The sequence below is a fragment of the Lutjanus erythropterus genome, chromosome 6 (genome assembly GCF_056507025.1).
Source record: "Lutjanus erythropterus isolate fLutEry1 chromosome 6, fLutEry1.hap2, whole genome shotgun sequence".
In the NCBI taxonomy this organism is placed as follows: domain Eukaryota; kingdom Metazoa; phylum Chordata; class Actinopteri; order Lutjaniformes; family Lutjanidae; genus Lutjanus; species Lutjanus erythropterus.
In genome coordinates, this window is record NC_139322.1 from 19,117,054 (window position 1) to 19,141,343 (window position 24,290).

Genomic DNA, 24,290 nt, shown 5'->3' on the forward strand with positions numbered 1-24,290 from the left:
CAGTGGGATCATTCCAAATGGCTCGGTAGAGACAGAGGGATTTGTGCAGCAGACAACATACACTGAAGAAATGTGGAGATAAATTGGACAGGGGCCGATAATGGACAGATACAAAGCCACAGAGGAGACTATGCAGACACAATTAGGCTTGAGGACAGATCAGCGAGAGTGCTAGCAAGAAGACAGGTGATAAAAGCAGGCACAGATCAAGTCCCACATGCACCTGGTCGCAGCCTGACTCACCTCTTCCTGAGCAACAAGCTGTGGCAGCTGGATGTGTTAGTGGACTACAGACAGGCGGGGTCCCCACACTGACACAAAACACTGACTGGATCTAGTCCAAAACAACTTTTGAGATCTTTAGGTCTATGATTATTTTACACTCTGCAAGTGGCTGCAACTTAAAACCAAATCTGATACAGCAGCTGATATGTGATCTGACACGAACTGCAACAATACACTGGATTGCCACAACAAAGGTTTACTTAATCTAAGAATAGCTCTAATCTGAGTTCATCAAAACTAGATGTAAAGGGACAAAATGCAGATTTAAAATTAAGCAGAGCTCTACTGCACAATTAAAAACTAATTTAATTTTAGTAAATTCAAGTCTAGTGATGATGTAAACCAAAATTAAATAGAGTTTAATCAATATCGAGATGCTTGTGTATCCAAATTACAATAAATAAAAAATAAATCTGAGTGCTGTCAGGACCTAGAAAGTATGAAAGAGGAGGGAAAACCATTGACTTTCAGCTACTCTGTATTACTTGCAATGCATTATTTGCCAGCTAGCTAAAAAAGTTAACAAAACATTGCATTGTTAGCTAACTAGCTAAAAAGTGAGGAAAAACATAAAAAATGTTAGATTGTTTGCTAACTAGCTAAAAAAAAAAAGCAAATAAAATGTATTTTTTGCTAGTTATGCAAAAGTTTTTTTTTTAAATTATGTTGTTTGATAGCTGGCTAAAAATTAACAAAATGTTACACTGTTTGTTGTTTAACTAAAAACTTAAAAAAAAAAAAAAAACAAAACAAACAGTCTTAAAAATGAATCCTTGTTGGTGTTATCCAGTTTAAAGGTCTTTTTTATTGATCCCCTGATCAAAATACTGTGGGTATTTTGATCAGGGGATCGCTTATGGCAATATAGATGAGACAGCTGCAGTTCCCCACAGCTATAGCAGGCTATAAATAAGCGTTCTGTTTGATAATTGATTAGTCATTGAATATGGATGTATAGACACACGTGTCTGTGTCTGACTAGCTTAGGACAAAATGCAGGGAGTCCCTTCCAAAAGTCACCTGCTGTGCATATGAGGCGAATTATTCCCCTGCTGCCTTCTAACCTAAATCCATAATAAGAGAAAATGTTTAGTAGTCAGTCACAGTCACATTGGATTCCTCTCCCATTTGCATCAGAACACTGTGTCGTGACTGACTTCTTTGAATGTAAGCGTAGCGTAGTTTAAATTAGAGTCATGAGTCTGATGACTGGCCCTTTGTATACATTAAGGAACCCTTTGTTTAGTCAAACATAAACTTAAGACTGTAAAAATCATTGCGAAAGTACACTGAATACAGAGAAGTAGTCATTTTTCTGATAAGATACAGACAGACTTAACTGTTTTTTCTGTTTTTGTTTCTTCTCTTTTATGTCATGAAAAGAGACACTTTATTATTTTATTATTAAGTGGGCTAATAATAACTGAAAGATGAAAGATGGCCAGGTTTGCTCCCTGAATATATTTTTGTTTTAAATAGGTCATTCTTTCTTAAGCAATGATCAGTGATCAAGGTTGAAGGTTCAACTTATTCATCCATAAAATCATAATCATCCTGATTACAAAAGATAGAGATGCTCATAAAATAACTTCAAACAAAACCTGCATTGGGTATAACTCCTTCTGCACTAAATGTACTCAAACTTTAATGTATGGAAGCCTGTTTTTACCGACTGGATGAAAAAAAGATCCTTTAAGTCATTATAATGAGAAATTTTCTCAAAATAATGAGTTAGTATCTCAAAATAATGACTAAGTAATTATTATCTAAGTAATTATTTTGATAAATTTTATTATTTTAAGGTTTCTCATTATTTTGAGACACTAAATGTTATTTTAAGAAAGTTTGTTATTATTTTCGGATACTGTTTCATTATTTTGATAAAGTACATTATTATTTTTATACTAAGTCATTACTTTGAGACACTAACTCATTATTTTGATAAGGTTTATTATTATTTTGAGATACTAAGCCATTACTTTTAAATATTAACTCATTATTTGGAGATACTAACTCCTTATTTTAAAGAAAGTTTCTCATTATTCTGAAATACTAAAATATTATTATAGAAAGTTTCCTGTTATTTTTGAGATATTAAAGTCGTTGTTTTGAGATACTAACTTAATATTTTAAGAAGGTTTCTCATTATTTTGAGATTTAGCTCATATTTTGAGAGAGCTTCTCATTATGATGATTTACAGGATCTTTTGAGCGTATTTCATAAATCATACTAGACTTACTTATGTTACATAAATCATATAGATGGAAAGTAAACTGATAATATAGAGCTGTATTCACTGTTTTCCTCAGGAGATACATATTTTGGATTAACTGTGCTCTCTGTCGTTTAATAACGTGAGACTGGAGGATTGTAGTTAATCCAGGGTTTTTTATCTCCAAACTCCAGCCCTGACCTCAGCGGCAGCAGAGGGGTACATGCAGCAGTCAGTCAGTCATTTAGCCCTCCTCCCCTCCCCTTTAAAAACCTGCACGGTGCACACGCCCCTTTAAACACGTCACTCGCCAGGCTGGCTCAGAGGCTGGCTGGCTAGTGTATTTGGCGGTGTGGTGGTGTATGTGTGTGTGTATGTGTATGTGTGTGTGCGGTCGGACTGTGGTTGTGTTTCAGGTCGGCTCGTGTTGATAACGACACACTTCGGACGCATTTCATCGCGGAGAGATGGGAATTCAGAAGAGATGGCTCTAAAACAAATGGCCCTAACGCTGCTGGCCCTGCTGGGGTCGGTGGCTGTCGGTGACGGTAAGTTTGAGCGGAGCTCCTCTCCGGCTTTTGTCTCGGATGTGTTTTCCTGGACTGGCTGCCTGGCTGGGCATCGCCTGTTGTCGCTCGGCGTCATGGCGCTGCTCTTTATGGGATTTGGCTAACCGTATCAAGCTAGCGTCGACCTCGAAACCACGGCTGCCGTTCGCCTCAACCAAAAGTCGCGTTGTTTGTTTGTGATTGATTTGTGATTTTTGTAGAGTGACAAAAACCCGACGTGTTAATGGTGGTTATTGAGCTCGGAGTAAGTAGCTAAACCACAACAACAACATGGTGGGGCTGTTTGTTTCGAGGCGCCAGCTAACGGGCGCTAGCTAGCTGGATAATAAACTGACTAAAGTTAATTATTGCCCATAATTGTGCTTCTGTTTTCAGTTATAAGACTGAATTAAAATAAAATTAATATGAGCAAACCAGTGCTGAATAATAATCTCCAGTCTGAAGTTATCTGTCGCTGTTATGCTAACATATTTACAAAACAATCTCTTGGCTTGTGACTGCTTATCACTGTACGGCTTGGCTTCAACGCTGTAAATGATAGCAGGCTGGTTAAACATGTGCAATGTGGTCAGTTACAGCCCCGTCACATGTTGTGTGCAGTGGTTCACAGCAGAGAAAGGAGTCTCTGAATGAAGGCCTAACCTACTTTGTGCATGAAATGTGTTTTTGAGAGTAAACACTGGTAGCTCTGCCATTGGTGTCCATTTGTAAGGAGTGAAAAGGCTGCTTAGTGGCCTCCAGCAGAAAGTGAATGCTGGCATAGGGTGACAACAGCCGTGTATTCACACATCCCAGACAGAAGTCAGAGTTGAAGTCTGGGTTCATTGTGATGGAAATGTGGCAAGTGGGGTCTTTTGAGGCGCCAGTTATGGGGCTGCTTCAGTCTGAATCCTCCCTGTCTGTCTGCCTGCTGGAGCAGCTGATACCCAGCTCCTCACCACAGCCTCAACTCTGCATATATGCTCATCTAAACTTGTGGCTGTTTGTCTCAACAGCATCTTTGCTCGTATTTTACTTTGCTCCTAATTAGGGCTGCACAATATGGTAAAGAAAAAAAACACCTGACAGATATTGCGATATGATTCATGATTACAGAGAATAATCAGTGTTGCGCTGTGATTTCCATTTCACTGGAAAAAAAAATAGAATTGAGATAATGGGGTCTGTACCAGACAAACATGTTTTCTTACATGTGGTGACCAACATGGGGTCTGGGCATCTCTGCAGCATTACAGTACTTCATTATTTTTGTCACACATTTTACTATATTTTATTTTTTATTTTTTAAATGCAGCTTCTGCAATTTGGATATTGTACTTGGGCATATCATCATTTGGGTTATATATCAATTATTCGTGCAGCCCTAGTTGCACTATACTTGTAGGTGTCTCATCTAGGGTTGCAACCAACAGTTATTTTCATGATTGATTAATCTGCTGTTTGTTTTCATAATTGTTAAGTTAATAGTCAAAAAACTGAAAAATTCTCTCCCCAATATCCCAGAGCCCACAACAAGGGCAACATCTCTTTAAATCAAATCCAAAGACAGCAAATCCTTACATTTAAAAAGTTTGAACCAGCAATTGACATGTTTCCTTGAAAAATAACTGAAATGGTTAATCAGTCAAAATAGATGGTAACTCTTTTGATTAATCAGCCAGTTGTTGCAGTTTTACACCAAATGCTGCACTTTTACAATTAGGATTTAATAGGATTTCACTTGAGACTAGATGTGCCAACTATTAATCACACACTGCTTTGATAATTGTTTTGAGTGTTTTTTTTTTTCTTTTTTCTTTTTTTTTTTTTTTTTGTTAATGGAAAAAGGTTAATTTTCTGATTTCAGCATCTCTCATTAATATTTTCTAGTCCCATGGATATTAAACTGACTATATTTGGGTTGTGGATAAAAGACAAGACATTAAAGAATGTCTTCTTGGGCTTTTGGAAACAAGGATCAACATTTTTTCACCAAAAAAACGATAAATTGATAAAGAAAGCAATCAACAGATTAGCTAATAATGAAATAATCATTAGTTGCAGACCTACTTTGGAGACACAAGCAGGTCTTGTATTATGTTTAAAAAAATAAATAGATTTTTTTTCTCTTCCTGTGAACTCAGCATTTTGAGGCTGGACTACCTTGTTGCAACTTGCTACTCAACAGATAAACTAAGTAATAAAAAAAAAAAAAATCAACTCTGCGTGCCAGAGTAAATATCCTGGCTGTGTTGTCATCTATTAAAGCGTATGTGGCGCTTTAAACACTTGAGTCATCCTTCCAAGAAACACATGAATATTCCTCCCCCGCTCAGTTTAGATAAGGGTTTGGTACACACCAAGGTTGATCAGTTCATATAAGGCATGTTAGGAAATGATCACACCTGAGTGGTTTGTTTGTGTGACTGGGTTACTCCAACATTAACAGTAATGTGTTAGGGGAGAGTGGGGGTGGGTGTGTGGTCTGAGTGGACAGGGGGAGATGATGGGTTTGTCCAGCTGGCGGGGTCTGTCGTGTTGTAAGGGGCCCACAAGTCTGTCTGGAGCCATGGTTTCACCCCATATAATGGATTACACCATGCAAAGACTGAAACCAGACAAACCTGAAAGCAGCTACGTTACAGCAGATTCCAAGCTGCCTCTGGCGAGTGTGTAGTATGTTTTTGTGAGAATAGTCTTTACTCACAGGTTTGATGAATTGGTCACGTGTTGTTGACTCCATAAGGATTACGAGTCACTGGTGTTATGGGCATTACATGCCTGTGTGACGCAGTCTGCCTGGGTGCATTGAACACAATAGCAATGTGATATGGGCACTGTCAACCACACTGCCGTGAGGCAGGGCGCGTCCCTCTCTTTCTCTTCTCCCCCCGCCCTCTCCATTCTCTATCTCTGTCATATAAATGGCCTGCTGCTTTATCACAATCTAATCTGTACTTTGTTATCTGTGGGCCCACTTCTGCTTTCACTTATTCGCTGCCACCATAGGGTGCTGAAGAAAGCTTTAGCATGGCCTGTGTTTTTTTCTCCTATGTTAAAGGACGGCCTTGAATGAGCTTCTGCTATCTCTTGAACTCTGCACTCACTGTAGGCCTTCTACATACCATCAGGATGGTGCCACAGTCTTGTCAATCGCTGGTATGACTCCTCAAGGTTCTAACACATACTGGAAACCCTTGAAAACTCTTGAATTTAGGGCTGCACAATTAATCAAAATATTGTTGAAATCGCAGTATGGCCAAGTGTAATATCCAAATTGCAGAGCTCTGCAGTCATTTGATAAAGGAAAAAAGTGTGACAAAACAGCATTATATGAAGTACTGTACTGCTGCAGACATGTACTGGCCTAAAAATCTTGTTCTCTCCAGATGTTAAAAAAAAAACATGTTTGTTTGGTACAGACCCCAATAAATATCATACAGTCATGGTTTTGATGTTTTTTTCCCCAATGAAAACGAACATTCATATTGCTAATTGCATATCTGTCAAAATAATCACAGTTTTTTTTCCCGTATTGTGCAGCCATACATGAATTTTAATATAGTGTTTTCAAGGTTTAAGGGTGCTTGGATTTTGTATAGGGCTGCAGCTAACAATAATTTTCAATAATCTGTTGATTATTTTCTTGAATAATCAATTAGTTGTTCATAAAATGTGAGAAAATTGTCAAAAATATCAGTTTCCCAAAGCCCAGTATGACATCCTCATATCCTCACATCCTCAGTTCATATAAGGCATGTTTGGTTTGTTTGTGTGAAAAAAACAAAAAAACAAAACAAAACATGAAAAATAGTTTGTTTTCACAACAAAGCATTTAATCATTGCAGCTCTAATTTTGGATGAAGTGCTTGAAACTGCTTGCAATTGTAATTGCATTTCCTTCATAATAAATCGCTGCCTGGCTGAATAGTTCGCTTTTAGATGAAGAAGTGAAATAAGGATGCCAGGTGTATTTACAGACATGAAACAGATTGTGAAATATGAATCTTAGGTGATTTCCTTTAACTTATCACCCTTCTACAGAAATGTTACCACAAAAATAATTTTGGTTGTGTATAGTGCAACGTCTGATTTGAGAACAAGTCAGGGTTGTCACATACTAGACTTTGAAACTTAGATACAATGCTAGTATTTAAGAAAACAACTCTCTATACCTCTTTTGATATCAAAGCAAAAAAAAGTCGAAATAGGCACACAAAATAGAATATTTTTGTTTCTTTTTTAATTTAATAGAAAAGTACAGAAAAGGGCACTGAACACTGTCTACTTTTGCTATGCTGCAAACCAAATGCCAGGCATGAAAATTAAGACTGAACACGCCAAGGTGTTATGTTGAATTAACACTTAGATCTTTTCTTTTTTATAGCTTCAGTATTTTCCATACTGTAAAATGTTAGTAATGTTTTAAAAATTGGTTTTGAAAAATATTGTAAGTATTGATAATTTTGAAAACCTTAATATGTATGTAAATATGTAATTTACCACAGCTGTAAGGTGCTCAAAAAGCTTGAAAACACACCTTGAAAAGTGCTTGAATTCTACTTTGGAAAAGGTATAGTAACACTGCTCCTTTGTAAATCAAAGACAGGACGATCGGTGAACAGAAAAGTCCCTGGTTCTTGAGTTTTTGTCAGGGAACTGCCTGTGCAGGGCTCAGCTCTGCCACAGGTGCTGTTTAAATGTCAAATTTGATGTGAATGAGTTCAGGTGGAGGAAGCTTGAGCCAGTCAGATTGGAACATGTGTACACCTGCCCATTAGATCAGAGCCAAGGGAATGCACAGCGAGAGGTAGAAAGTTATTGGGTTCAAAGGTGTGCGTCTGTAAAAGGATGAGAGTTTGGATGGGGGTGTTAATGTTTCCAGCTGGCATAAGGTTGAAAAAGAGAAAGTTGACTTTTTTCCCTAAAAGTGTAGTAGTTGTCAAGGCTTGTTCTGGAGAGACATTTTGGCTGCTGTTTCCCTGCAGCGAAATTATGATCAAATTAAGTTTCACATCCTCTGTATACAATTTCAGGTTACTCCCTGGCTCACACACCTCCTCTTTTAGAAATCTGTGTTTACTAACAGTTTCTACGATGTGGCGCTGAGCCAGCCAGGGTCAGGTCAGGTCCGGGGTGGTCTAGTTTTCCCCCCATAATGACCAGTGTCGTTAATGACCTCCGTTGGCCCGGAGGCAGAGGCCTAATTGCTACAGCAGACAGCGTAGCCTCTGACTGACCCAGCTCCGCCATTACTGATGTTGGACCACAAGGGATTACTACCGCCGACCACACAGCCAGCAGTTTCACCTTCGGTTGTCCACTTCTCCATGCTGTTAATTTACTCGGCACACTTTGTCTTTATTTAAAGGGTGTTGTAGTACGTGTGTTGGAGGTAAAATGTGCCATACCTTAAACGTGCTTGGAGATAGGGGGTTGTTATTGTCACAGCACACCCAGACAGACCCAGTGGCTGTTTGACTTCATGTCTATAGGGCTAAACCTGACACCCGTCCTCCATTACATGTGTCTTTGTAGAGGTGTTTGATTTGTTCTTTTGGCTGTTGTTGGAATGTAGATCAGACCTGCTCTGCCTCGTCGTTTTATGCTGGAAGGTGTGCAGTGTACGTGTCGAGTTTTCTCCAATACTTTTCTGACAATGATTTGCTTTGATTGGTGTTATGCAGGATAGGACATTGGGTAAGAATTCTTTTTGTAGTGGAGTGTAGTGTGAGTTTATATTATCTAACTAGTTCTTGAAGCACAGTTTAAACCTATCTTACCTCTTGTCTTTCTGGGTCCATAGTGACGTTGGCTCAAACAGAACCTGAGTGTTTTTCACTTGGCAGTTAAGAAATCATCCTGGCGGTAAACTTCAATATGCAAAGTAGTTACTCCATTTTTGTAGGAGCATATTATTTCAACTAGGACTACACAATTAATTGAAATGTTAAGAAAGTGCAAAAAGCTGCAATTTTTTGATAAAGGAAAAAATGTGTAACAAAGCAGCATTATAATGAAACACTGTAGTGCTGCAGAGATGCCTTTAATGACGATGGCCTTTGAGTTTTGTTCTCGAGATGTAAAAAAAAAATGTTGTTTGGTATAGACCCCAACAAATGTTATGTCATCAGGATTTTTTCAGTGAAAATGACAATTGTAATGCAAAAGTAATCATTCCCACTAAGTGAGTCATATGGCAATTGCAATATCTGTCACAATAATCACTAAGATTTTTTTTATATATCTTGCAGGCTTTATTTTCATTATTAATGTGGTAGAATCCTTTGTGGCTGTCCTTGTGTATTTCCTACATCAACACAGCATTCAGGCTGAACTATTTGATGATGATAACCAGATGGTTGTTTTTTGGTCTAAGAACATTATCTGATAACACATTGTATACAAAATAACTTAATATAATCTTTGTGTGTCTTGTGTTTTTTCACATTGATCAGCAGGACATTGTTATCTACATTATAACATCTTTGTTTTGAAATGGCATTTCTGATTTATTGTCGACTATCTCTGTGAAACATTTTTATTCTTTTGGGTGTCTGTTGGTTATTTAGACAATTAAATGCATCGCCAAAAATTTAATTTCATAAAATGTGATTTTAGTAACAGATGATAGCTCACAAATTCTCACTGTAGCTAAAGCTGAGTATTGTTTCTACATTAATGCCCATAAAATGAGTTTTGAGCTGCAGTAATTTATTGATTAATCAATTATGAATCGATGAGCTTATTAAATTAATTTGCAGCTTTTGGTTTGAGTATTTTCTTCTTTTTTTAAGAAAAAAAGGACAAATTCTCTTATTCAGGCTTATTAAATGTGAATATTGTCCAGTTTATTTTCTCTTTTATAACTGTAAACTGAATATCTTCGGGTTGTGGGCAAAACAAAACATATTAGGGCAGCATCTTGGGCTTTGAAAAACACAGATCGACACTTTCTGACATTTTATGGACCAAACAACCAATTGAAGAAGATAATTGAGAGATTAAATGACAATAAAAAAAATAATTATTTGGCACCCTAATTGATTATTTAGACAATGAAAGGGTGCACTCCCAAAAATGTAATGTCATAAAATGTGATCCTAGTAAAAGATGGCTGTGTCCAGAATATGGAGATGGAGGGGGGGCATCTCTGCTGTGCCACAGTGCTTCATATATGATGGTATCTAATGGTTTATCAAAAAATTTGCAGCTCCTGTGGTTTGGATGTTGTGATTTTGCTAAATATATAAATACATTGTATACAATGTCAGCTCTTGGTTTATGGTCTGTACCAAAACAGTGTTGATGTTTGATAACCAGCCGTAACTGTTGCCAGAGTAAAACATTATTAACAGTTGTAGAGAGAGAAAAAAAAGAGCAGTAGTTAGGTCTCTGGTCTGCTAATACTCCTAAGGGGTTTTGAAGCTGAAGTCACATGGTAGATGCACTGGCTCACAGTACTGAAACATACTTGGAGCATTGTGGAAGCAATGTTGACCAGTTTTGGAATTTGAGTAGTGGTCCAAAGTGAGCCTTTGCTCACACTCTTGTGCCTTTGAACTCATCCAGGGCAGCAGACAGACAGACAGACAGACGAACAGACAGACAGGATGGGATGTAGCCTGGAGGATGGTGGTTGGTAGAGATAGTAGAAGCAGCCTTTAGCCCCAGAGACTTCACTTTAGAATCAGATCAGTAATCTGACCCTGAGATGCAGACAAAGGTAATGACTTTCCTCCTTCCCCTAGCATTGATTAGGACACAGTTGTGGTGTGTGCGTGCGCCTGTGCGTGTGTGTGTGTTTGCACTCACACTGTCTGGTGGCGTCTGCTTGTCTTGATCAGCTCTCAGTCTGGTATCTGTATGGATCTAATTTCAGCCAGTGCATTTTGGTAATGGTGCTCTGCTGCCCATACGCACGCACGAGCCGACTGTCTCTGTCTGTACATTGGGTTAGCCCCCAGAAACCCACTGTGTTTGTGTGTAACTTTCGTCGCCTAGCGCTGAGCATGCGTGTAGAGTATTTTCCACAGACTTTATCATGAAAGTTCACCTCTGTTTTGACAGGTTAGCTCCGCACGAGTAGGTCTGAACAACACGTCTCTCTTGTACACACAAAACACAGTCATCAAGGTTAATGTGTGAAGGTGTTTGGACTGGGACTATGCTGTGGTTTTCAGTTCAAGTCCAAGTTAAGGCGACGCTGGTTATGGCAACAATGTTTTATTAATCCCTTCCTCACTGTGTCTGCCATTTCTTGTCTCAACATGAACGGAATGATAGGAACTTCACACACTCGCAGCTCAAAGGAGTCGCTCTTTGCACTGTTTTCTCCCCTCGTTCCTCCACTGTTCCCTTTTCCTGTTATTTACCCCCTCCTGTAAGTCAAAGTCTAGACTGGGTTTTAATGACGGTCGCAGCTGGTCACTCGGGCAGACCTCAGTCGCAGCTGGGGGGCCCTGTAAGTCCCGCTCGTTACCCTACGCCCCCTCCCCGACGTATTGTCCTGCCCAATTTGGGACCAGCCCCCATCCTGTCTGGCCCAGAGCAGCCCCCAAACATCCATCGGGGTTGTTGCTGTTACCCCTGCCCTGTCCCCTGTGCAGTGCACCGCCCATCCCCCCACACTGCTCCACGCAGAAGTACGCTCCCCCCACTCCACTCTGCTCTTTGTTCGTGCAGGGCCAGTCCAATCCCTCCTCATGTCGTCTTAATCTCCACACAAAGGACCAGTGTAAAGACCACCAATTATGTGGATACAAGAGCAGAGTTCACTCAAAAACCACACACACCCGGCCTCCACTCAGATCCTTGTGTATTTAGGCTTGATATTATTCCTTCAAGTTCAGCTTTGTAGCACTTCTGTTCTGGATCCAGTGAGATATGCAGAGAAGTGTGCAAACAACGTGGCATTTGGGTAAATGCTAGTGGGCCAGGAGTTCTTTATTAGGTATTGTTTGATTTAGTTATGTTATATACCAGTGTCCTGTCTTAAATTACATTCACTTTGAATTTGAATTTTTCATTATTAAGGTCTCGGTTTCACATTGTGCCATCCTTTTTTTGAAATATGATGTTGATATACTGTATTAGAGGCCAACAGATACTGTACTGCTGGGGCCTGGCGTCCCAAACTTTGATACTTTTATAGCACCAACCAGATTGCTTCAATACTATAAAGTATCAAAAAATGCCTGGTCATTCAGTAAATCTCATAAGCGTCAGTGAGCCATTAAGCATGCGGCATGCTTGTACCAAGAGCTAATAATGCTGGTGATTGGCTGTCTAACGTTACAGGTCGTAGAGGCGTGCAAGAAAAACACTGCTACACCCAGTGACAGAGATCGTTATTTTGTTTTTTACGACCTGGTTTTTGAACAGGTTTTTCCTTTAAAGTGAGTAATTGTAAGGGAATGTAATTTTCCTTTTGATAAAATGAATGTGGTATTTAAAAACAGTTTTGTTCAGGAAACAGTATCGAAACCAAGGTACCAGTACCAAATTTTAAAAGATGATATTGCCCCTTAGCACCTGTATGGTGTTTGCTCTGGGAACCTAATTCTTCTTCCAGAACCTAGTTCTTCTTCCAGACTGTAATCAGACCACGAGAAAGATGCTCTTCCTCAGATCTTCTTAATACAGATGTGGAATCTGATGTTCTCAGCACAATTAAGATACAGATATTTTCTGTAAATATCAGAGATATCAGTGATTTTGTTCCCACATAGAACAACTTGAATTAAGAATAAGGATCAAATATATGTAAATGTTGCATGTAAGCTAAATTAAAAAACAGTTTGCATTATGTTCTATAAAAAATATTGGACAACCTCTACACTGATAATATAGCTGTAGTAGGCCAATGTGAGCCAAAAAATAAATCTGTCTGGCTCTACACTGTATATTGTCAGTAATTTCTCAGCTGTTAGAGATTTTTACTCACAGGTATCCCTTTAATATTTCTGGTTGTCTCAGGTTAAGTAACAGGCAATGGTGCAGATCAGTGAGCAGGACTGTTTGGAAGAATTGGGTTTACAGGATTTTTGCTTTAATCTGATAAATGACCCAAATTTCTTAGGTATTTGGGTAACTGGATCAGGTTATTTTATCTATAAATGGCTTCTGTCTCCATCAATATATTAGAAAAGTGCATGTCCAGTGAAAACCACTTATCTCCAAAATGTCAGCATTTCATGAAATCACAAAAAACAGCTGTTTTCAGCTTTGTGGCATTGTTCAGATGATCCAGTGGCTTTGTGTGTTTTAGTAAAAAACTCGAACTCTCCAAATTTGGGGAAAGTAAAAGTGTTTTTTACTGGAAAGCCATGATATTCTGCCAAGATTTTGTTTATGCTTGTTTGTGTGGAAGGAAGCGGGCTACATATGGTTTAGTCACAAGGTAGCCTTTAACGAAAGGGAAGCCTCGCCACAAACCAAACTCTTGGTAGACCACAAACCATCCATGGCCAACCTCGAGAGGGGAATGTCTGTGTTTTCAACCATGTTTGGTTTCCTTCCTGAGCTTCTGTCTGTATGTCTGTGGACCATCTGTCTTACCACACACAGAGTCTCCATGATGGATGCGCCTGTTCATGTCAGATCATGGTGTTCCTATCAGATTGCCGTTATGATTTATTGCTGTACGTTGGTGCAATGTGTGTGGGAAGAACTGTTTTATAGCCTTAAGTTTTTTTTCTCTTATGAGATAAATTAAACATTAAATTTATATTGTAGCAGCTGGCTGTAATGTGAATGTAGTGTTGAGACCTGTTTCACTCAAAAGTGTATGTTTTTCGTTTTTTGTACTTTTAGGATGGCTTCATCAAAATGGCTCCTGTCTGGCCTCACTAGCTGCAGATTGATTTATTTCACTGAGAAGCAGTAAACATCAGGCATACAAAAGAGCTTAATGGAAAGGAAGGATTCAAGTTGGCTGGATTTGATGATGGATATTGAGTGTTGTCGTCCAGCTTTCTTCTAACCTACAGCTGTTCCTCCTGTCATCTGTTTTACTTAGCCAAACTATTTGCTCCATTAATGTTGCAGATTAGCGTGATGTGGCACAGGCCTCGTTGTTTTTCTCTTCTTTATCAGGCCCAGCCGGCTTCACCTCTGTAATCTGCAGGAAATTCCATCTGCATGCGAAGTGTAGTGAATTTGGACGCACTCCGCCAAGAGTTCCTGCCACTTTCCCGCACACCTCCTCCAGAGGAACACACACACACACACACACACACACACACACACACACACACACACACACAAACAGAGACACGCACACAAACATTATACAGATGAGAAATATTACTGAAAGTGTTCCACATTTCCAGTTACCATTTACTGGACAAGCAGAGACACATCAGCATACACGCTACATGCAAAAAATTTCTCCCACACACAGGATGGGAACCACTCCTATGACACGAGGTTTGTGGTTTTGGCCACTTGGATGTAACATGCTGATGGCGCAATAACTATATCAGTCATTTTGAATATTTATTTTAAACTGAACTGTACTACATCAAGCTACAATGATTAATCAAGTATGAATAGATTATTAAAAAAAACAACTCAGCTCAAAATCAACCCAAAAAAATCACAAAAATTTACTTTCCCTCTTACCTCTAGTGTGATTTATCCATCTAGATAGTTTTGGTGTGAGTTGCAGACTTGAGATATTGGCTGTAGAGATGTCTGCTTTCTCTCAAATATAATGGGACTAAATCACACTCCCGCTTTTGTGCTCAAAGCTCAAAAACGTACATTTGAAAAACTCAACAGCAATGTCTCTTTCCATAAATCATGACCCACTAACTCAAGATAATCCACAGCCCTTGTTGTGAGCAGTTTGATGTCCAAACTACTTTCATTCTACAGTAGAATCTTCCAGAACTACTTCCTGTCTACTAGAAAGAACACAGGTCCCACATGAAACTGCTCCTAACAACGTCTGTGGATTATTTTGAGTAACCGGCTCTTCATTTCCGGAAAGAGACACTGGTATAGTGTCAAACATATTTTTTTGCCACTTAGAGCACCACATGCTAAGTGCCATTTAGTCCCAACATACCAGAGATTAGGCAGACTTCTTTATGGCCAATGTTTCCAAAACTCTGCAACTCACACCAAAACAGTCTAGCTAGATAAATAGCACTACAAGCCAGAGGAAAAATGTGTGTTTTTGATTTTGGGACAAACTGACCCTTCAAATTAATCACCAACTATTTTGATAATCATTTTGAATGTTTTTTTTTCTTTGAAAATCAAAATATTCTGATTCCAGTTTCTTAAATGTGACTCCTTTGTGACACCAAACCTAATATATTTGGGTTGTGTGGAAAAGAAAACATTTGAGGATGCCATCTCGGGCTTTTGGAAACACTGATCAACATTTATAACCATTTAATTTGACATTTTACAGACTAAACAATTGATCGATTAATAGAGACACTAATCAACAGTGAAAATAATTGTGAGTTTAGGGTGATTAATCGAATTGCCATCTACTTTGATAAGTGATTAATTGATTTGAGCCATTTTCAAAGAAAAGCATCAAAATGGTCTAATTTCAGCTTCTGAAATGATTATTGTTTCTTTACTCCTCTCTGACAGTAAACTGAATATCTTTCGGTTGTGAGTAAAACATGACATTTGAGGATGTCATCTTGGGTTTTGGGAAATACTGATCAACATTTTTCACAATTTTCTGACATTTTAAATAGTTAAAAAAATACTTTTTAACTGAGAAAATAATCAACTATGAAAATAATCATTAGTTGCAGCCCTATGTGAGTTGCAACACTAGTGCTGAACAAAAAGCCTGATCGTGTGATGACTCTGTTGGTTCAAGAGTGTCCTAAAATCTGCTGACACCTTTTGACAGAGACCCAAGTTGGTACAAACAGGGAAGATTTTAGTTTTAATAGGTCCCCGCACAGGAGTGTGCTGTGTTTAATAAAACTCCTGTCTCATTAGCTTAAACAGTGGCAGCTCTCTGTGTCAGTGAGAGAAAGACAGAGGAGAGGAATGGAGCAGAATGCTGCATAGGGGATTTGGCAGGAGCCCTCTCCCCTTGTTGGGTTTCACTTTGTCTGTCCCACTGGGCAGGTCCGTCTCCACCCTGCGTGTTTGGGTTCATCTGCAGTGAAGGATCTGATTTCAGGGCCGTCGGGGCCGTCTGGCTGCTGCTGCTTAACTCCAAGCTCTGTGTCTGCACGTCACAAAATGCCCACAACTGAATGGGACACTACACTCTGTACATCCTGTGTGGAAACTCTGGGGTTAGCTTGCCCCCTGCTGGACAAAATGAAGGACTGAAATAGAAGATTTGGTGCCACTTTACAACAAGACCACCTTATAAATGGATTAGAATTAAGTTATTAATATGTTCAAAATCTTTATAAATCATTAATAAACAATTAGAAACAAGTTTTAACAGCCTCCATGCATCAGTGTGGGCTCACTATTTGGCAAGTTCCAGTTACTGCTTATTACTACGCTTGTCACGATACCAGAATTTTAAACTTTGATATAATACTAGTATAAAAAGAGGATTCTCAATTCCTCTTTTAATACCATGGCAAAAAGAAAAGTAGCACACAAAATATGTTTTTTTTTTTTGGTTTGTTTGTTTATTTGTTATTTTTTTTATTAATTCACTGAACACTGTTTGGTTTTGCTATGCTGCAAGCCAAATTTCATCCAGGACAATGAAGACTGCATTGAACTGAGGTCTTCAATAACCACTTAGATCTTTTCTTTTTTGTAGCTTTGATACTTTCAGTGCTATCAAATGTTAGTACTGTATTGTTTTAAACAATGTACTATTGAAAAGTACCGATACTCCCAGGGCTGCAATAATAATTTAATAAAAGAAAAAAAAATTCACTTGCACTGTAGAGTATTGTGTATCGTCCCCTTTTTCTGCCTGGTAACAAGACTATTAGAACTGACAGGAACAGTACAGCGGGGTTTTTAACTGAAGTTGCAATCAGCTGTGTTTTGAATGATTATTACTTCGTTTTATTGTGCATGGTCTGCTCAGATGTTCTATATATTTCAATATGATTACCGTGGAAATGCACAAAATCTGCTGTCATTGTGTTTTGAGTGTGTTTTTATTTGTTTTGAAAACTGTGTTGTTGAAAAACGTGCGGCAGATAGTATAGTGTTTTGCAAGTGGTGGAGTATGAATGACAAAATGGTTTGTTGATTTTGGAGAATGTGATCATTGAATGTATTTTGTGTGATTATGTGTAATTATAAATCATTTGTTAGGGTGGTCGTAGTACAGATTACTTTATCTGAAATTTCTTCTTCTTCTCCCTCAGCTCTACGTTGTAACTGCACAAACTGTGAGAAGACAGGCTATGAGTGTGAGACAGATGGCGCCTGCATGGCCTCCACATACTACATCCAGGGGAAGGAGCAGCACGTACGCATCTGCATCAACCGGGATAACCTGGTCCCCCCTGGACAACCTTTCTACTGTCTGAGCGCCGAGGGTCTGCTCAACACACATTGCTGCTATGAAGATTACTGCAACAGTATTGACCTGAAAGTCCCCGGTGAGCCTCCATCATCAATCACACAATAGCACTGTTTTAGTCAATTGAATTATAAGTAATAACATCTGTTTCTCCATCTCTTAGTCCCAACAAAGGGGGACTGGTCAGACCCAGGAAGCTCCTGGGGGCCAGTGGAGCTGGTGGCGGTCATTGCGGGGCCGGTGTTTCTTCTCTGTGTGCTGCTGATGGTGGGCGTGTTCCTGTTCCAATATCATCAGAGGGCTTACAGCCACAGGCAGAGGCTGGAGGTGGAAGACCCCTCCTGTGACCATCTGTACTTAGCCAAGGACAAGACCCTTCAGGACCTCATCTATGACATGTCCACCTCTGGATCAGGCTCTGGTCAGTACATGTTACCTACCTGATGTGAGCCACTGATGTAATGAAAATAAGTTATTTGGAAAACTCACTTTCTTTAATATCTTTTTGCATTTTCTTGTTAGCAAGACCAAGCAGCAGGAATCCTCTATATGTATGAATCTATAAATAAGGAAATTGATGATTTTTTTATGACCTAGAATCTGCTGAGGATACCTCCACCATTCCACTCCTACAAACCAAGTCTTCAGGGAAAGCTGGCTGATTATTTTGTTTCTCTGCTTCCCCCTGCAGGCCTGCCCCTGTTTGTGCAGCGGACGGTGGCGAGGACCATCGTGCTGCAGGAGATAATAGGAAAGGGTCGCTTTGGTGAGGTGTGGAGAGGGAAGTGGAGGGGAGGAGATGTGGCAGTGAAGATTTTCTCATCCAGAGAGGAGCGCTCCTGGTTCAGAGAGGCAGAGATCTACCAGACAATCATGCTGCGCCACGAAAACATCCTCGGATTCATTGCAGCAGACAATAAAGGTGAGGGCTGTGGGCTTTGTGGAGACATGGATCGTTTACAAACGCTACAGGCATTTATCTAACACATGCTATTAAAGAACAATTGTTTAGGTGAAGTCCTATTCCACAAATATTACAAGAATGTCAAAGTAAGAATAAGTCCTCCCACATCAAAATTAAAAGGAGCTGTAAGTGTGGAAAGGATCAATATAGAAACTCTTTAGGACACCCTATTTCACCCTATTTACACTTATATTAAAATGGCATCTAATCATCGTTATCTGAAGAATAAACAGTCTGATCTTGCCTTTGCATTCACATGTGGTATTTTTATGGTATTGTTGAGATCCTCATTTAGATTGCATCTCAGTTCTCCAAAGCAAAACCTGCACAGGTAGTTTGAAGTAGCTGCAAATCAGCCCGAGCCTGCTGTAAAGTTGTCGAGTTAGGAGAAACTTTATAAACGTTGTGAAGTGCTGTCTATGACACATTGTTAATTATTTATTCCCTCTCGTATATTCAGCATATGTAATACATCAAGTTATTCATTCCATGTGTATACTCTGTGGCTAGATAAATTATACTGTATGTCTTGTTAATAGCAGATCAGCTGCACAGATGAATGCACACCGTCGCACACACACATTTCTTACTATATATAATTTGTTTCCTCCCCACATATGCTTTCATTTGTCACGTAGTTCTGTTGAATAATGATCCCTGTGGCGCTTTCATGATATAGAATAGACGGTCAGTAATTAGAGGTGTCTCTTTCAGCCTTCTCACTTGCTCACTGTCTAAATTTGACCAACCACTAATGTGTTATGCTTGCATGTGTTTTTCTGGATAACATGTCCATACAGAGGTTGCATTTTAACACCGAGAGCAAATGGGGTCTTTTAGTTTAAACAAACTGTCTATTAATTGAGTGATTATTTTCATTTTGTCGGTTAATCTGTCAATTGTGTTCTCGATTAATCGAGGTCTAGAAAATGTTAGAAAACTATCAATAATCAGTTTAATAATTATTTAAAAATTGATTGATCAATAATCATTGCAGCTGTATGTGTGTGTGTATACTATCTGACTTGTTTCTCGCTGTCTTTCAGACAATGGCACATGGACTCAGCTGTGGCTGGTGTCAGACTATCATGAGCACGGCTCTCTTTTTGACTACCTGAACCGCTACTCTGTCACCATCGAGGGCATGATTAAACTGGCGCTGTCAGCCGCCAGCGGCCTGGCACACCTACACATGGAGATCCTCGGCACTCAGGGTGAGACGACCTGTCGTGTTAAAACTCAGCTGGTGATGACTAAACAAATGATAGCAGCAGGAACGTCAAAGTGCACACAGTGGTTATTTACATCCAACCAGCATGTGCTATTTCTGCTGAGCTCGTGATGCAAATATAATGATGTGTTATCTGTCCTCCTGCAGGTAAGCCTGGGATCGCTCACCGTGACCTCAAGTCTAAAAATATCCTGGTTAAGAAGAACGGCATGTGTGCCATAGCTGACCTCGGCCTGGCAGTCCGCCACGAGTCCATCACAGACACAATCGATATAGCACCGAATCAGCGCGTGGGCACTAAGAGGTAAATGTTTCCATGATCATTCACTGATATACACATGAATGAGAAATACAATGGGGCTCTTGTAGGTCTTTTAAGCCTCAGTCTGGAAACAGTCTTGCTGTCCACAAATCTATGATAAGACTGAAACAGCAGTGAATACATCCCACTAACAAGTATCATCTGTGTGGCGCAGTACTCCATGTCGTCCAAAAACACTTTAAACACAGTTCAATAGTGCGGCTCTGTGTGTTTTTAATGTGTTACATGTTAACAATGAACACAGTCCCCATGCTCTAAGTCTAACCTCAAACATTGTCCTGCTCCTTTAAATTTCTGCTATTCTTACATTTTTTCTTTTGGTCCTTTTTGTGGAATTTGTTGAGAATAACAAAAACAGAATATCACCAGACCACTCTTTCTTAAGTTTATAAAAATAAAGTTGGTCTTGTTTTATTCTGAAATGAAGAAAGTGCATGACCTTTAAATATTTTCACCAACTTCATTTATTTTTTCAGCTCTTTGGACCTTTCAAAAAACAACAGTAATGGATGTTTATTTGTGCTCATATAGTGGCCATTAAAATATAAAACCCTTTGATTCGTGGCATGTGTAATCCCAAAACAAAACAATTTTGATTCCATTAACCTTGACTGTTATCAGAAAATAACCAAAAAGTCTCTTTATTAGGGATGGGAATCGAGAGCTGGCTCCAAATTGTCCAATCCATCTGAATTATACGCCTCCCATCTCATCAGTTCCTTTTATCAGTGCCAGCATGTTTCTCTGACAGTTGTGTCTACACTGCTATAAACTTGCAATAAGAGGGAGTCATGGGACAAAGAGAAAAAATGGTGCAAAGTGTGGCTTCATCTCACAAAGAAAGATGACAACAGTATTTGTTGTAATGTCTGTAAATTGATCGCTTTAAGTGAGGGTGGAAACACCAACGATATTATGAAACATTTTTCTACTCAGCACGGACTTTCAAGAGTGCCATGTCTGACACTATGCATGAATGCTACTGCTTAACCAGTGGAAATGTTGCACATCTGAGTCACATGCATGCTTTTTCTACTGTTTCTACACACTGTGTTCAGACTGGGATAAAAAAAAATTATTATGTTGAAGCTCAAGACCTCTGGAGGTCTGCTTTTTTCCCGTACCCATGCCCTTTAGGATGAAAACTCTCACTGGATGCTGTTAGTCATTGCTGCCCTGTGTGTCCACCCCAGGTATATGGCTCCAGAAGTCCTGGACGAAACCATCAACATGAAACACTTTGATTCCTTCAAGTGTGCTGACATTTACGCGCTGGGCCTGGTGTACTGGGAGATTGCGCGCCGTTGCAATGCAGGAGGTAAGAACACGACCAGCAGCTGATGCGACTGAGTCCGTCTAATGAAACCAGATGCTGATACCTCTACTACATGTACTGCAGGTATCCACGAAGAGTACCAGCTGCCCTACTACGACCTTGTGCCCTCTGACCCCTCCATAGAGGAGATGAGGAAGGTGGTGTGTGACCAGAAACTGAGGCCCAATGTGCCCAACTGGTGGCAGAGCTACGAGGTATTTCTCACCCCATATACACCCTATATACTACACCAACAGCTGCTCTGGCGGGTTTCTAAAAATACACTAAGTGGTGGTATAGAAAGACAGCCAGACTTAATCACCTTGGGCAGTACAGGACGTCCTGATGTTAAATATGGATAAATGGCTTATTTCTAAATCAGTGTTGGGGGAGTTTTAAATGAATTTTATTGTTGAACGCCATCGTTACAGGTTTTAATCTACCCTTTATTCTACAAAAAGTCCAACATTATTTTATTTTATATCCTCTCATGATGGTGCAGGGCTCAATAATAGGGCTTTTCATAATCAATTAATCTGTCGATCCTTTTCTTGACGTATTGATTAGTTGTTTGGACCCTACACACTTAATATATACACTGGCAAATGTATTTTTGAATCTGTGTGGGGCAAGGAAAATATTTACAATGATGTACAGACTAATGATATTATGACACGCTGAGGCACGTTATGCAAATCAACAAATTTCTATAATTGATCACCTCGATGTATCATCTCAGCCCATTATTTGAGAGTGCCTCCCCGTTTTCAAATAGCTATCAAGTACAACTTCCTAATCATCTGTCGCGGCAGGTTATTAATTGTCCTAACTGTCCTCTTGAACTCTGATGGATCCATTTTTTCATGAATGGTAAACCTAACCTCTGCATCCCTCTCCCCTGCAGTCACTGCGTGTGATGGGGAAGATCATGAGGGAGTGCTGGTACGCCAACGGAGCGGCCAGACTGACGGCCCTGCGGATCAAGAAGACCCTGTCTCAGCTCAGCGTGGAGGAGGACGTCAAGATGTGAGGCGGCCAGGTGGCGTTGCTGGAGACGCACAACCAGTCCACACTCCCATAAGAAACAAACACTAAAGACAGACTGCAAATGAAAAACCCTGCCAGTTTTAAAGCCACACTCCAAGTTGTGACGAGGCCTACCTCACCTTTTTAGCCAAAACTACTGAGAGTCACCCTTCTTTCCCTTCCTGACTTTTCTGCCCCCCACCCCACCTCCGCCTCCCTTTCCTCCTTGTGTCTCCTCCCTGTCCCCTTCAACCCCCCCCCCACCCCACCCCTTCTCCATGGGCCACAACACTACAGCACTACCACTGTTAATATCATCACACTCAACCTTGTTTTGTTTTCATTTCCCATGGCAGGAATTATTACTATTGTACAGTGACAGGATTTTTTCTGTTTGATCTTTTTTACCTCTCAGAAATCTGTCCCATGACGGACTAACGTTGTCCAGGAAGAGTCGAGGACGTTGTGGATTTTAAGATTAAGAATAATAACTCTTCATATTCTGTTGGCCATTGATGTTCTGTTGCTGTGAGTGTGTGTGTGAGGGGGAAAGGGGCTGAAGCACTGTTTCTAGCCGAGCGCGTGTGTGTGAAAGGTGTCTGGACTACTAGCATGTTTCTAAGACGTCCTCTGGTGTAGGCTGTAGTTCATTAGGCAAAAAACCAGAAACGGGACATTTGGTGATTAAAGCATGAACAGCCAGATTTAGCTTTTTTAATCCCTCCTCACTTGAATATCCTGCAAACAGAAATTAGTTGCACTCAACTGTAGCTTCCTCATCGTGTGTGTGTGATACCTGCAGGTCGTCACATGACAGATGTGGTCCAGTCCTGGTGTTAGTTTGAAACGTGGCAGGGATAAATAATGTTTGGGATGGTTTTAACTTTTTATTTATTTGTTGATAGTTTTTATTTCATTATTGATGAACACTGTGAGATGAAGCCAGAGTTGTGACGTGAAAATTTAAACGTTCAGTCCAAGTCTTCACCATCTTTTCAGGCGTTAGATTAGAGGGGTTGTCACATTCATTTAAAGGGGTAGTTCAGATTATTTGGAGTGAGTTTGCGTGAGGTACTTGGCCATAGTCTGTGTATTAATAATAGTAGATAGAGGTCGCCAAGCCCCTAGTTAGCAGAGGCAGAGAGGACCACCAGCACGGAGGCTAAGCAATGAACTGCTGTGGACTGGGTCAGCAACAAAAGGGTTTTTTAGACACTTAAAAAAAGTCATTTTACCTCACAAAACACAGAAGTTGCTGCCTCGATTAGTTGGTTTGGTGAATCTGAACTATTCTTTTAAAACACTAAACAAAGTCACACAGTAACACAAACTAACTAACGAGTTGAGTTAAAGATAGACCAGCCTCTGTGTTCTGTGAGGTAAAACTAGGGATTTTGTCTGCAGAGTTTGGCTGGTTTGAAGAGAGCAATATTTGGCTTCCCACCAGAAAAGGCTATCTGACCGCAAGGTTAAGTGGAGAAAATATTCTTAATATAGCATGCACTTAACTGATATTGTTTGTTTGTCTTTTCTTAAGTGACTAAAATACATTTTGCTGCTGACTCTGTTGCATGACTTCCATGCTGCTGTAGGTAATACACCGACTATTGATGAAGAACATTGATTGAAGTGCCAGATGCAAAACTGCACATCAAATAATCTGAACTATCCCTTTAATAAAATACTGGGTGCAAATATGGATGTAGCCATAACCCCGCTGCTGGTGACAGGCAACGACATCTGCGCAAATAAGAGGCGTATGAAATGGCAATGAAAAATACTGTTTGTTTGTTTTTTTAAATATATTTTTGTGTTTTGTGTAAAGACATCATGATGGGTGTTTTCTCTTTTGACTTCTTTAGACACTACTGATGATGGGTACATATGATTTGTAT

The 24,290-nt window shown here is 39.7% G+C and overlaps 1 protein-coding gene across 1 annotated transcript; it reads left to right on the top strand.

Annotated features, from left to right (window-relative positions):
* Positions 1 to 2,812: 2,812 nt before the first annotated feature.
* Positions 2,813 to 23,834, top strand: acvr1ba (activin A receptor type 1Ba). Its single transcript, XM_084721008.1, has 9 exons — positions 2,813 to 3,046; positions 17,380 to 17,616; positions 17,701 to 17,958; positions 18,229 to 18,459; positions 19,548 to 19,715; positions 19,880 to 20,036; positions 21,248 to 21,372; positions 21,454 to 21,584; positions 22,274 to 23,834. Exons 1-9 carry the CDS (start codon positions 2,983 to 2,985, stop codon positions 22,397 to 22,399), a joined length of 1,497 nt encoding a protein of 498 aa, XP_084577134.1. The 5' UTR covers positions 2,813 to 2,982; the 3' UTR covers positions 22,400 to 23,834.
* The last annotated feature ends 456 nt before the right edge of the window (positions 23,835 to 24,290 follow it).

Excerpts from the sequence above, each read along its gene's own strand:
- acvr1ba (XM_084721008.1), top strand. The coding sequence starts at position 2,983 with ATGGCTCTAAAACAAATGGCCCTAACGCTGCTGGCCCTGCTGGGGTCG. Across the intron at positions 17,617-17,700 it reads TATTGACCTGAAAGTCCCCG|TCCCAACAAAGGGGGACTGG; the intron begins GTGAGCCTCCAT and ends TCCATCTCTTAG. Across the intron at positions 21,585-22,273 it reads ACTGGTGGCAGAGCTACGAG|TCACTGCGTGTGATGGGGAA; the intron begins GTATTTCTCACC and ends TCTCCCCTGCAG.